The sequence below is a fragment of the Trichechus manatus genome, unplaced genomic scaffold (genome assembly GCF_000243295.1).
Source record: "Trichechus manatus latirostris isolate Lorelei unplaced genomic scaffold, TriManLat1.0 scaffold00004, whole genome shotgun sequence".
Lineage (NCBI taxonomy): Eukaryota > Metazoa > Chordata > Mammalia > Sirenia > Trichechidae > Trichechus > Trichechus manatus.
This window is the reverse complement of record NW_004443940.1, coordinates 6,634,047-6,646,543: the sequence shown is the minus strand read 5'-3', so window position 1 is coordinate 6,646,543 and position 12,497 is coordinate 6,634,047. Positions and strand designations below refer to the sequence as shown.

General features: G+C 40.4%; 1 protein-coding gene across 5 annotated transcripts in view; it reads right to left on the bottom strand.

The window, feature by feature from the left end:
* The window catches only part of GCFC2 (GC-rich sequence DNA-binding factor 2), a 59,384-nt gene extending 47,180 nt beyond the window's left edge, over positions 1-12,204 (bottom strand). For all 5 annotated transcript variants that reach the window (XR_002824316.1, XM_023732414.1, XM_023732416.1 and 2 more), the window contains exons 1-2: positions 11,871-12,204; positions 1,907-2,056 (exon numbers count right to left, since the gene is read on the bottom strand). Coding sequence is in view for 4 of the 5 variants with exons in the window: in XM_023732414.1 (XP_023588182.1) it covers positions 1,907-2,056; positions 11,871-12,129 (409 nt within the window). In the remaining variant the exon portion in view is untranslated. The remainder of the gene's footprint in view (positions 1-1,906; positions 2,057-11,870) is intronic.
* Between the last annotated feature and the right edge of the window lie 293 nt (positions 12,205-12,497).

The following is a 12,497-nucleotide window of genomic DNA, read 5'->3' as shown; positions in this document are numbered from 1 at the left end:
AAAAGAGGACATTGAAAACCAATTCCAACAAAAATAAATATTCCTCACACTTAAATAAAAACAAAGCACCACTTTCCCAATTTTTTTCACTATTTTGATACATGCATATAACTTAATAAATGGCGCAAAATCTGTATTAGTGAAGTAAGAAATTAAATTAATTTGATAGAGATTAAATATAATATAGAGAAATGAATCAAAGCAAGAAGTATCAGAAAATATACTAAAAACATTCCAGTTTATCTTTTATCTCTCATATTCATTAGGGCTTGTTGCTGACTTTTTGTTGAGGGCTAGCAATTTCTCATTCCAGAAGCTCTGAGATTGTCAGGGTAAGGATGTACAGAGGGCTGAGTATGGAGTTCCTCAGTAAGAGAACTGCACAGGTTAGAAGGATCTCGTGACAGACCAGTCTAACTTACGAAGTAAGAGGAACACTATACCAGTAGTCCCCAATTTACAACATATTCCAATTATTATGAACTGCACTTACAACTGTCAGTGTATCTGGAATATTACATCTTCCTGGGAGGAAGTTATGGGAAGATGCACGCGCTGGATATGGAAAAAACTGCTAAGTTATGTGAACATGCTGCAGGCATTTGATCAGGATAATATGATGGAAGAGATTAGTGGAAAAATCGTCCATATGGCAAGAACGCTGAATTTAGTTGATATTGCCAATGTGGAACATCTCAGAGATCATGAGGAAGAGGAACTGACAGAACAGGTCTTAACAGATTTTGAAGAGGAAAGACACTCTGAAGAAGTAAGAAACAGTAAGAGAGATGACAGAAGTTGTCAAAAAATTTTACAGTGAAAGAATTAGCTGGAGTTTTTCTAAGTTAAATTAGGGGCTTCAGCTGCTTGAAAACACGGACTCAAACACTGATCGCTTTGCTAAAGTCGATACACGGATGCAGCAATCAATGAGATGTTACCTTGAAATATATGAAAAAAGAAAAGGACCACACAGACAATTCTCACTAATTTTTTGACTAGAAATGCCATCCCCATTCCCAGGAATAATCCAGATGATCCAGAACATTCCATAAGTGGAGTTATTACTGCAATGGACAAAATGCCAATGTCATCAGAATTCATCATCAGAATAAATTTTTATTATTTATGAACTTTCTCACGTATGTATGTATTAAAATATATCTAAGTTAACATGTAATGTTTCTAACCCCCAAAGTCAAATAAAGATCAGATTTATAAAGATACTGATAATAAAAGGCAATAATAATGAAAATTAAAAAGAAATTAAGGTATTCGACTTATGACAGAACCGACTTACGACGGAGCCATCAGAACGAAGCCCCAGTGTAAATCTGGGACTTCCTCTACTAAGGCCAGCACCTCCCCTGTGGGCATCCAGGAATATAACCCATTGCCATCGAGTTGATTCCAACTCACAGCCACCTTATAGGACAGAGTAGAACTGCCTCATAAGGTTTCAAAGGGGTGGTTGGTGGATTCGAACTGCTGACCTTTTGGTTAGAGCCAAGCTCTTAACCACTGCACCACCAGGGCTCCATCTTGGAATGCAGGGAGTCAGAAACAGTCTCTAACCAGAGTACAACCAAGTAAACCTCCAAGGTCCTATGGTGAGTCCCACATGAATAAATGTGAGAGGTTTAGATGTACCAGTTTTTAGATACTAGGTTATCGCTCTCTATATTCTACAGGGATGACAAACTACCAGCCCACCTTGTTATTTCATTTGTAGTTACTTTGCAGTTGATGTGAACAGTCAATTTTGACACTTGGACAATCAATATTAACAAATTACTTGCCCCATACTTCCCTGGAGTTTGTTACATCATCAATAATGAGAACCACTGGTAGAGAAAATACTGACACTAGAAAAAAATTATTAACCAAAATTACAAATATTACCAACCTATTGATGAAAATGTTTTTTCTTCTGGAGAGCTAGAGTTGTTGGAAGATGAACTCTGATCATCTTTACTTTCTGAGGAATGATGTGTCCCATCCTCTTCATCGGTTGAGAGATCAATTGTTCTGCATTCTAACAGGGCATTTTCTGAATCTAACAAGAAAGCATCAACATATTGGAATGAATAATGGACATTATGAACAGCATATGGCTTAGGTATAATATGGTGTTTTAATCCTACTCTAACTTCCAGTCTTTCTGAACTTTCTCTATCTTCCAGTCTTTCTGAAACCAATGAATGGGCTAATAAATGCATAAAAACTTACCCTATTTGTACTATCTACTTATCTAATGAAATATTCACAAAGGGTACAATGAGAAGAGGGAAGGGACCATTAGAGGAAAAAAGAAAAACACAATACTTGCATGAATATCTGGAAAAGAGAAACAGTGGTACTGAACAAGCAGAAAAAACTTTTTTCATGCATACTTACTATGTGCCAGGCACACTGAAACCTATTCCACGTTTTATTTCATTTAATAGTGACAATTCTATAAAGTAGATGTTATTACTGATGAGGACACCAAGAATTAAGAATTAGAGGGGCTACATAACATGCCCAAAGTCACAAAGTTAGTAATCAAAGAATAAAGGTTTTGAAACTAATTCCACCCAATCCAGGCTCTTGTTATATCGTATTTCAATGGCTGTTCGCGAGATGTAATGAGCACTCTGATCTTGACTCAAATCATGGGAAGGTCATTTACTCTTAGTTTCAATTAATCTATTCAATAAAGATAACATTATAAGAATTTAATGAGCAAAATGTCAAGGAATTCTTGGTGTATGACAAGAAAGGATTTGTTAGTTCACAACTATTTTAAAATCATTACAAATACCCTTTAAAACACAGGATTACACACATAGTACTTTTTATCTTTAAGGTAATCTGTAAGTAGAAGACTTACATACAATTTTAAACAATTCAGGAGTAAAATCGGAACTTAAAGGAGGAAAGAATATAGCTACAGCTCACATCAGAGAAGTGGTTCTCATCAACCTCTGGAGGTTCCTGGGACCCTTTCAGAGAGTCTATGAAGTCAAAAGCACTTCCATCATAATATTAACATGTTATATGCCCTTCTTATGTGTTGATATTTACGTAAGGAAGCAAAAGCAACAGTGGATAAAACTTCTGACCCTTTAGTATGAATCAAGGCAGAGATACCAATCTGTAGTAGCAGTGATTATAGTCTTTGCCACCATCACTGGCAAGAAAAAAATAAAAGAGCCAGTTTCACTTAAGAAGGTCTTTAATGAAGCAATACAAATATATTAATTTTATTAAATCTTGACCCTTGAGCACACATGTAATTTTTTAAAATAATATTTTATTGTGTTTTAGGTGAAACTTTACAAAGCAAATTAGGTTTCCCTTTAACAATTTATATATAAGTTGTCCCATGCCACTGGTTATAATTTTTACAATGTGTCAGCAATCTCATTATCTCCATTCTGTTTGTTCATATCCATTGATCTCGCTTCCCTTCCTCTCCTTGCCTTCTCATCTTTGCTTTTGTGTAAATGTTGACCATTGGCCTCATATAGTTAATTGTTTAAGGGAGCACATTAATCATGGGTGATACTGTTTATTTTATAAACCAATCTGTTATTTGACTGAAAGGTGATCTACAGAAATAGCTTCAATTCCAAGTTCAAAGGGTATCTTAGCGTGACAGTCTTGGGGGTTCCTCTAGTATCTATTGGTCCAGTCAGTCTAGCCTTTTTTAGGCATGAGTTTTGTTCTACATTTTCTTCCATTCTATCCAGGACCTTCTATTGTGTCCCTGCTCAGAATGGTCGGTAATGGTGGCCAGACACCACCTAGTTCTTCTGGTCTCAGGTTAGAAGCAGCTGTGGTTTGTGTGGGCTACTAAACCTGTGGACTAGTTTCTTTTTTGAGCCTTTGATTTCCTTTATTCTCTTTTGCTCCATATGAGTAGAGACCAACAGTTGTATCTTAGATGGCTGCTCACAAGCTTTTAAGACCTCAGGCGCTACTCACCAAATTAGGATGCAGAACATTATCATTGTGAACTATGTTATGCCAATTAACAAGGTTGTCCCCTGAGACTATGGTCCCAAGCCCCTTGACCCCGTAAACTGATCCCCAAGTTGTTTGGGTATGTCTAGGAAGACTCCATAACTGTGCCCCCAAATGATCTGTTATATATGTGAATACATACACAGCATGTACAAATATGTATATACATATGCCTATAGATACACCTATACATGCAGGTGTATTTACTTGCATATGGCTTCCTATACACATATATGCATCTATATTTGCCTATATACCCACATATATATATTTTTGGTTGTTTTTATTGTTGTTGCAAAATTGCATATATTATACGGCATTTATCAAAATTATCCCTTTTTCTCATGTACTTCTTCGTGTCTTTATTTACCTTGGTCAAGTTCTACTGACTTCACCCATATTTGAGATTGCCTTTCCCATCACCAAAAGTAGTGTCTACTACCTAGAAAGTGATTTCCCCTCCCAACACTGGTAACCATCAAAGAACTCTGCTTTCTGTGTACATATCTATTCTTGACTTTTACAACAGTGGGACCATACAATATTTGTCTTTTTGTGATTGACTTACTTTACTCAACACAATGTCCTCCAGATTCATCCATGTGATGTTTCATGGACTCCTCATTATTCTTTATAGTTACGTAGTATTCCACTGTATGTACGTACCACAAGTTGTTTATCTGTTCATCCACCGATGGGCACTTAGGTTGTTTCCCTCTTTTTGCTATTGTGAATAATGCAGCAATGAATAGAAGCGTGCATATGTCTATTTGTATCACTGGTCTCATATCTCTACGATACATACCTAGAAGTGGGATTGCTGGATCTAAGGTATTTCCATTCCTAACTTTTTGAGGAAGTACCATACTGTTTTCCATAGTGGCTGTACCATTTTACAATCCCACCAGCCATGTATACAAGTTTCAATCCCCCCACAGCCTTGACAGTGTTTGATGTTTTCTGATTTTAATCATTACCATTTGTACAGGGGTGAAATGGTATCTCATTGCAGTTTTGATCTGCATCTCTCTCATATAGGTGCAGTGTTTAAAAGCTTGGCTGTTAACCAAAAGGTCAGCAGTTCAAATCCACCAGATGCTCCTTGGAAACCCTGTGGGGCAGCTCTACTCTGTCCTATAGGGTTGCTATACCTTGGAAGCGACTTGTTGGCAATGGGTTTAGATTCTGTTTTGGAATGGCTAATGGGAGCTCTGGTGGTGGAGTGGTTAAGAGCTACAGCTGCTAACCAAAAGGTCAGCAAGTGTGAATCCACCAGCTACTCCTTGGAAACCCTAGGGGGTAGTTCTGCTCTGACCTACAGGGTCACTATGAGTCAGAATTGACTCGATGGCAATGGGTTTGGTTTTGGTTTTTTAACGGCTAATGACTGTGAGCATCTCTTCATGTATTTGTTGGCCTCCTGAACATCCTCTTTAGTGACGTGTCTGTTCAAGTCCTTTGCCCATTTTTTGAACATATTATTTTTGTCTTTTTGTTTTTGAGTTGTTGAAGTTTTCTATATATTTCAGAGATTAGACTCTTATCAGATATGTCGCTGCTGAAAATTTTTTTCCCAGTCTGTAAGTTCTCTTTTTACTCTCTTGGTAAAGTCTTTTGATATGCGTATTTAATTTTTAGGAGGTCCCAGTTATCTAATTTATCTTCTGTCATTTGTGCATTCTTAGTTTTGCTTGATAGGCTATTTAGGCCGAAAATTAGGTCCCCTAGTTTTGGTTCTACGTTATCTTCCAGGAACTTTATAGCTTTAGCTTTAACATTTAAGTCTTTTATCTATCTTAAGTTAGTTTTAGTGCATGGTATGAGGTATAGATACCGATTCATTTTGCTGCATATGCATGTCCAGTTTTGCTAGCAGCATTTGTTAAAGAGATTGTTTCCCCACTGAATGGACTTTGATCCTTTGTTGAAGATCAGCTGCCCATAGATAGATGGATTTACTTGTGGGTTCTCAACGCTATTCAATTGGTCTATGTGTCTGTCACTGAACCACTACCAGGCTGTTCTGCTTACCGTGGCTGTACAGTAAGTTCTGAATCCTTCTATTAGTTCCAGTAACTTTCTTGTGGAGTCTCTGAGATTTTCTATGTGCGTAGGATCATGTCATCTGTGAATAAGGATAGTTTTACTTCTTTCTTTCTAATTTGGATACCTTTTATTTCTTTCTGGCCTTATAGCTCTAGCTAGGACTTGCAGTATAATAAAAGTGGTGATAAAGGGCATCTTTGTCTTGTTCCTGTTGTCAAAGAGAACGTCTTCATCTTTCTCCATTGAGAATAACGTTGGCTGTTGGTTTTGCATATATGCCCTTAATTCTTTTTAGGAGTTTCTCTTCCATTCCTATCTTGCTGTGAGTTTTTTAATCAGGAAAGGCTGTTGGATTTTATCAGATACCTTTTCTGTGTCGATTGACATGATCACGTGATCCTTTTCCTTTATTTATGTGGTGAATTGCATTGATTTTCTAATGTTGAACCATCCTTGCATCCCTGGCATGACTCTCACTTGATTATGATGGGTTTTTTTTTTTTTTTGACATGTTGTTGAATTCTGTTGGCTAGAATTTTGTTGAGAATTTTTCTGTCTACATTCATGAGAGATACTGGTCTGTAATTTTCTTTTTTAGTGGTGTCTTTGCCTAGCTTTGGCTGCCCTGATGGCACAGTGGTTAAGCACTTGGCTGCTAATTGAAAGGTCAGCAGTTCAAACCCAACAAGGGATTTCTCCTCTATTTTGCTGATTCTTTCTTCTATTGATTCAATTCTACTTCTATGTCCTTCCACTGAGTTACCTATTTCTGATACTTTATTGTTAATCTTCTGGATTTCTAGTTGTTGTTTCTGTATGGTTTCTAATTGTCTATTTATTTTGTCATTTTGTTCTTGTATGGTCTTCCTAAATTCTTCTAAGGTTTTATCTGTGTTTTCTTTGATCTCTTTGAGGATCCTATACATAAATCTTTTGAATTAATTATCTGGTAGTTCTATTATCATTTCTTCCTCAGGATGGTTTTCTGTGCCTTTACTTTGCTCACATGTTTGAGCCATCTTATCCTGTTTCTTCATATGATTTGTTATTGTCTGAAGCATTAAAGTGTTCATTTATTTATTTATATATTTCTTTACTTATTAGATGTATATTTGTTTTCTGCTGATTTTTTTGTTTTGTTTTAATGTATCCGGAGCTTTGTTTAGTCTCTTTCTCTTTAGAATGTCTTTCTTCCTTTGTATTAATTGTTGCTGTTTTGTGGTTCTGGTTTATGTGTGGCTTTTGTGGTGTCTGTTGGCTGGGCGTGACTTCCTCTCACTAGCGGGTATAGTGGGTCACACTCATGTGCGAGTCCTTTGTAGTTAGGCTTGTACATCTTCCCTAACCGGACTGACTGGAGATGAGAGAGCAGGTTCTTTCCCTGATATTGGGTGACAAGTGTTGGGTGGTCAGGGTCTCTCCACAGCTCTTGTGATACTGTGGGGTCTTTCCAGGTTGGTGTTAGCAGTTAGTGTCTTCTCTGAAGGTCAGGGCAGACATGTCTGTATCTGTTGTGAGGGACTGCTACCCAAATGGACAAGACAGCCCTCTGTGCGTGCATGAATTAGTGTCTCAGTAGGTGGTGGGGTATCAAGGGGTTTTAGTGTAAACCCAGACAGCCTGCAGGAACTGTTCGGGTGTTGAATATGTGACGCTGCAGCTGGATGGATACTGGATAAGGGCACTAGGATTTCCTGCTTGTCGTTTGGCAGAGGTACAAATGGCACCTGTCAGGATGTGACTGGCATAGCTGATGAGGTGATGTGTCTGCCTGGCTGGTCACTGGGGTATGGGTGCAGGGAGTGTTCTTGCTGGTTGCTGGGTCTGGCACTGTGTGTATGCACCGCCGGTTGCTGGTAGTCAGGGCAAGAGTGCATGCATTGATCACTGGTCACCAGGTCAGTGGCTCAGGAGCTTGCATCGCTGGTTGATGGGCAGGCGTGGCAGCAGGGGCGGGGGAGGGGGAGTCTTGCACCTCAGGTCACCAGTCTGGTGATGGGAGCATACAATGCCAGTCACTGGGGACATGGCAGCACGGGATGGTCGAAGCAGGCATGAGCCTCTGGTCGCAGGTCTGATGGCATGACTACGTATCATGGATTGCTGGGAAAGGGTTAAGGGTGGAGTGTAGCACACTGCTGGCTACTAGGACAGCAGAGGAGGGTAGAAGAGGGGAAGCACGTTCCCCCTAGTCTCTGGCCTGAGTACCGTAGTACTCCCTGCAGAGTGCAGCAGGCAATCAGGACCCGACCCTGACCAAATGTGTTGGGGCGCTCTCTAGCTGCCATACAAAGATCCTCCACTCTGCCAGCACCACATGTCCAAATGATCAGGGGCTGCTGCTGGTGAGTAGTTTTATCCCTATTTTCTGGCCTCCTCCCTGCTCTATGGTCACCTGGGTCCCTAGGGCTTTTGCCCATCTTCCTGCACTTTCCCTCCTTAGATCCAGTTCATGTTCTGCTCACCTTGTTTTGCTCTGGGTTTGTCTACACAGTGTCTCTGTCTCCTATTGGGGATTTCATGAAGTTACCCTCCTGTGCTTCTCATGCAGGAATGCTGCTCACTTGGTCTCAAGATGGCCATGCTGCACCGGGTTGGCTGGCAGGGAGCCTACCGTCTGTAAATCTCCTCGTTCGCTGTTTTCATTCAATTTCTCCTTCCCTTTGGTGTTGGATCTAATTCTTCATCCTTCCAATTGCTGTTCTGGGTTCGTAGATTGTCATCTGTATCTGTTTCACTTGGTTTCTCGGTTCTTTGCTGTAGGAGGACATACTGGTATGTGTGACTAAGCCGCCATCTTGGGCCGTCTCCAGCACACATCTATTTAATATTCTGTGTGACAAAATGGATGTATGCATAAGGCACTTCTGCTGCATACTGAAATACAATGGCTGCCCTCAAGGAAAAGCATTTGTGTGACTGAGCTGTATGCTGAACTAGCCACTGTTTTTGAAGAGGAACAGTATTTTACTTGAAAGAATGATTGACAAGCTCTGGTTATTTAGGAGTATTATGACAATCATTTTCTCAAAAATGAACAAAGTGTGCCTATCACTTCAAGAATTACAACTTTTCAGTGAAAACTGGAATTTTGGAAAAACTTGTACCCTCCACTGTGAACCTGAAAGTTTCCAAATACTCAAAGACTGATGATGTTAATTGTAATATAAACAAAGTGATTTTTCTATATTGTATAATAAAAAGTGTCAGCATTTGCAAGATCAGCAAACCACTACATTTCAAATACTCAATGCACAATGTTAGCAATCATGCAAGGGTAAAAGACCCATCCAACTTGCAAAACAGGACAATGGATTTTAACTTAACAGAGTACAAAAAAAGTACTGATGCAGTTTCAGATACCATATTTTAACTAAGCCTTCAAAAATGATTGTTGAGTTTTATTGTAGTATTAAAGCAGAACACTGTCAATAATCTAAAAAGGCTACTAAATACTCCTCTAACCACTTTATCTGTGAAGGCTGCATATTGTTCACATACTTTAACCAAAACATATCACAAAAGATTGAATACAGAAGCGGCTATGACAATTCAGCTGTCTTCTATGAGGCAAGACATTAAAGAGATCTGCAATGAAAAACAATGTTGCTCTCCTCACTGTTTTTTGGAAAAATAATTATTTTTCACAAAAATATGTTACTTAGCATCTGAGGTCTTGAACATTTGTGAGCAGCCAGCTAAGAAACAACTATTGGTCTCTCTTTGTCTGGAGCAAAAGAGAGTGAAGGAAACCCAAGAAACAGAGAAAGAACTGGCCTACAAGACTAATTATCTCCATGAACCACGGCCTCCCCTACCTTGAAACTGCAAGAACTAGATGGCACTCAACTACCACTACTAAACGTTCTGAGCAGGGTCACAATAGATGGATTCTGATAGAGGAAGAAAAAAATGTGGACAAGAACCTCAAATTCTCAAAGAATTCAGACTTACTGGACCCACTGAGATTGGAGAAATCTAGTGTCCTGAGATACTCTTTGAGCCTTGAACAGGAACTATCCCTTAAAATCACCTTTTAACCAAATAGCAGGTTAGCTCAAAAAGTAAAGAATTTCACCCTTGAGAACTGTACTTTTTTTTTTTTTTTTAAAGTTATTCATATGAAATCAAATGGACAACCATTACGCTAAAGCATAGAGGAGAAGTCTAGCGGACAGTGAGAATAAATTAATGGGAGTGGAACAACTAGAACAGAAATAACAAGAATATTGACACAAACCGAAGAATGTAACCAATGCACTAAACATTATGTGTGGAAATTTGTTGACTGGGAACCTGTTTTGCTGTGTATACTTTCACCAAAAAAATACAATATTAAAAAAAATACATTACTTATCCTTACATGCAATGGATTACTAAAAATGTTTTAATTTCAAATATGATAAATATTAATAGATAAAATCCACAAAAACAAAATCTCATTGGGACGCTCAATCATTTTTAACAGTATAAAGGGGGTCTGACAGTCCAACAACCAAAAAGGAGCCCTGGTGGTGCAGTGGTTAAGAGTTCGCCTGCTGAACTAAAAGTCTGCAGTTCAAATCCACCAGCCGCTCCTGGGGAACTCTATGGAGCAGTTCTACTCTGTCCCATAGGGTCACTTTGAGTTGGAATGGACTCTACAGCAGCTGGTTTGTGTGTGTTTTTTTAAAAAACCAACAACAACAACAAAAAGGAGCCCTGGTGGTGCAGTGGTGAAGTGCTTGGCTGCTAACTGAAAGCTTGTCAGTTCAAACCCACCAATTGCTCCATGGCAGAAACATGTGGCGGTCTGTTTCCATAAAGATTATAGCCTTGGAAACACTATGGGGCAGTTCTACTCCGGCCTATAGGATCTCTATGAGTTGGAAAGACTCGATGGCAACTAGTTTTGGTAAAACCAAAAAGCTAGAAAACCACTGCTTCAGAGGGCAAAACAAACAAAAACTCCTGGCCTCAATTCGTGCTAATAAAGTTTAACTAGATGACTTAGGTATTGCAGAGTAGAAAAACAAATACAAAAAGTTATCAAAACTTCCATCACCAGACACAAGGTCCTAACAATGACTAAGAAAACACCAAGATGGCCTTAATGGACTAGTTATAGCAGGGAGAAAATTTTTTCCCTTAGGATTAACCAAAAACCGTGTTCCTTATTAAACTCCAATTCAAATGTATTAACAGCACATTGTACGTAAACCTTATACACTGCTAGAATCCCATATTTAAGAACTCAACAGTACCTAAAAATTATTGCATCATGTTTAACCTCATTACTGGTCATGCTACTTAGTGACATATAGTTATTTTTCATCCTAGTTTTTGCAAATAACTGACGAAAAGGGAGAAGACGCAAAAGAGAATGTCCCCAAACCTGTCACTTAGATTCTTCCACTGTACTATTCATTCTGGCTAAGCGTTTTCTAAAATAGAAAGATTCAATTCTTAATTGACAAGTTTCCAAAAGGTACATATAACTTTCCTGCTTACTTCAGATTTAACTCTTTTGTGATTTAGGTTCTTCATAAACACCAAGTGTTGTACCATAGCTATAATCAGTGAGGGTCACCTGGGATGCAAACACAGAGGAGCCACCAATCTGTATAGAATTCCTCTTACTCCCCAAAGTAGCCCAAGACGGGGATGGAGGCAGCGGGCGAGCGCTCCCAGACGGGGTGGGGGGGGTCTTGCTCACTACCTCAGCGACTAAGGGCGGCTGGTGGTCGGCAGCAGACCCTAGAAACTTCCAGAGAACGCTCCAGGCACCCGCGGACCACCTCCTGCCCCGCCCTTAACGTCATCTCGGGTGCCCTTACCACTCTCGGTGTCACCTTGGTCGCCGGGGTCGCCGCCTGCACTGGGGGCCGCTCTCGCGGCGCGCCGGGAACTCGCCCAGACTCGCCTCCGGCCCCTGAACGGCGGTCTTGCCGCCACTACGGGCGGCTTTTCCTCCGCAGGGCCAGGGGCCGCCTGCCCCTCCGGCGCCCCGGGCTCTGTAGACGACTCCTTGCCGCCGTCACTGTCGCTGGAATCGGCCCGACGCTGCCGAAAAGTCCGTTTCGGTCTTTGAGACATAGCAGAGGCCAGGAAAGCCCGCACACCCTCGCGTCCCACACCTGAGGCCTAGACTTTCGGCGCGCGCTCGCGCCCTGCTGCCGCGTGCGCGCACCCGGTCTACACGGCGTCCACTCCCGCTTCCTCCTGGCCAGCGGGAGTGCGCATGCGTATGTCTCATCCCTCGATCAAGTTGACAGGCCAGTTCCCTGGGCCCAGGCGTGGGTATGCAAAGCGCTTTTTCCAAGCTGAGGTTTTTTAAACCATAGCCGGGTGACTTCCAGAGCCTCCTCGAGTTGAGTCCCACAGAGAGAAGCATCCATAAGCTCTATGTGTGCAAACTGGGAGTCAGGCGCTATGCATTACCAGTTATTCATAATTTATTAATA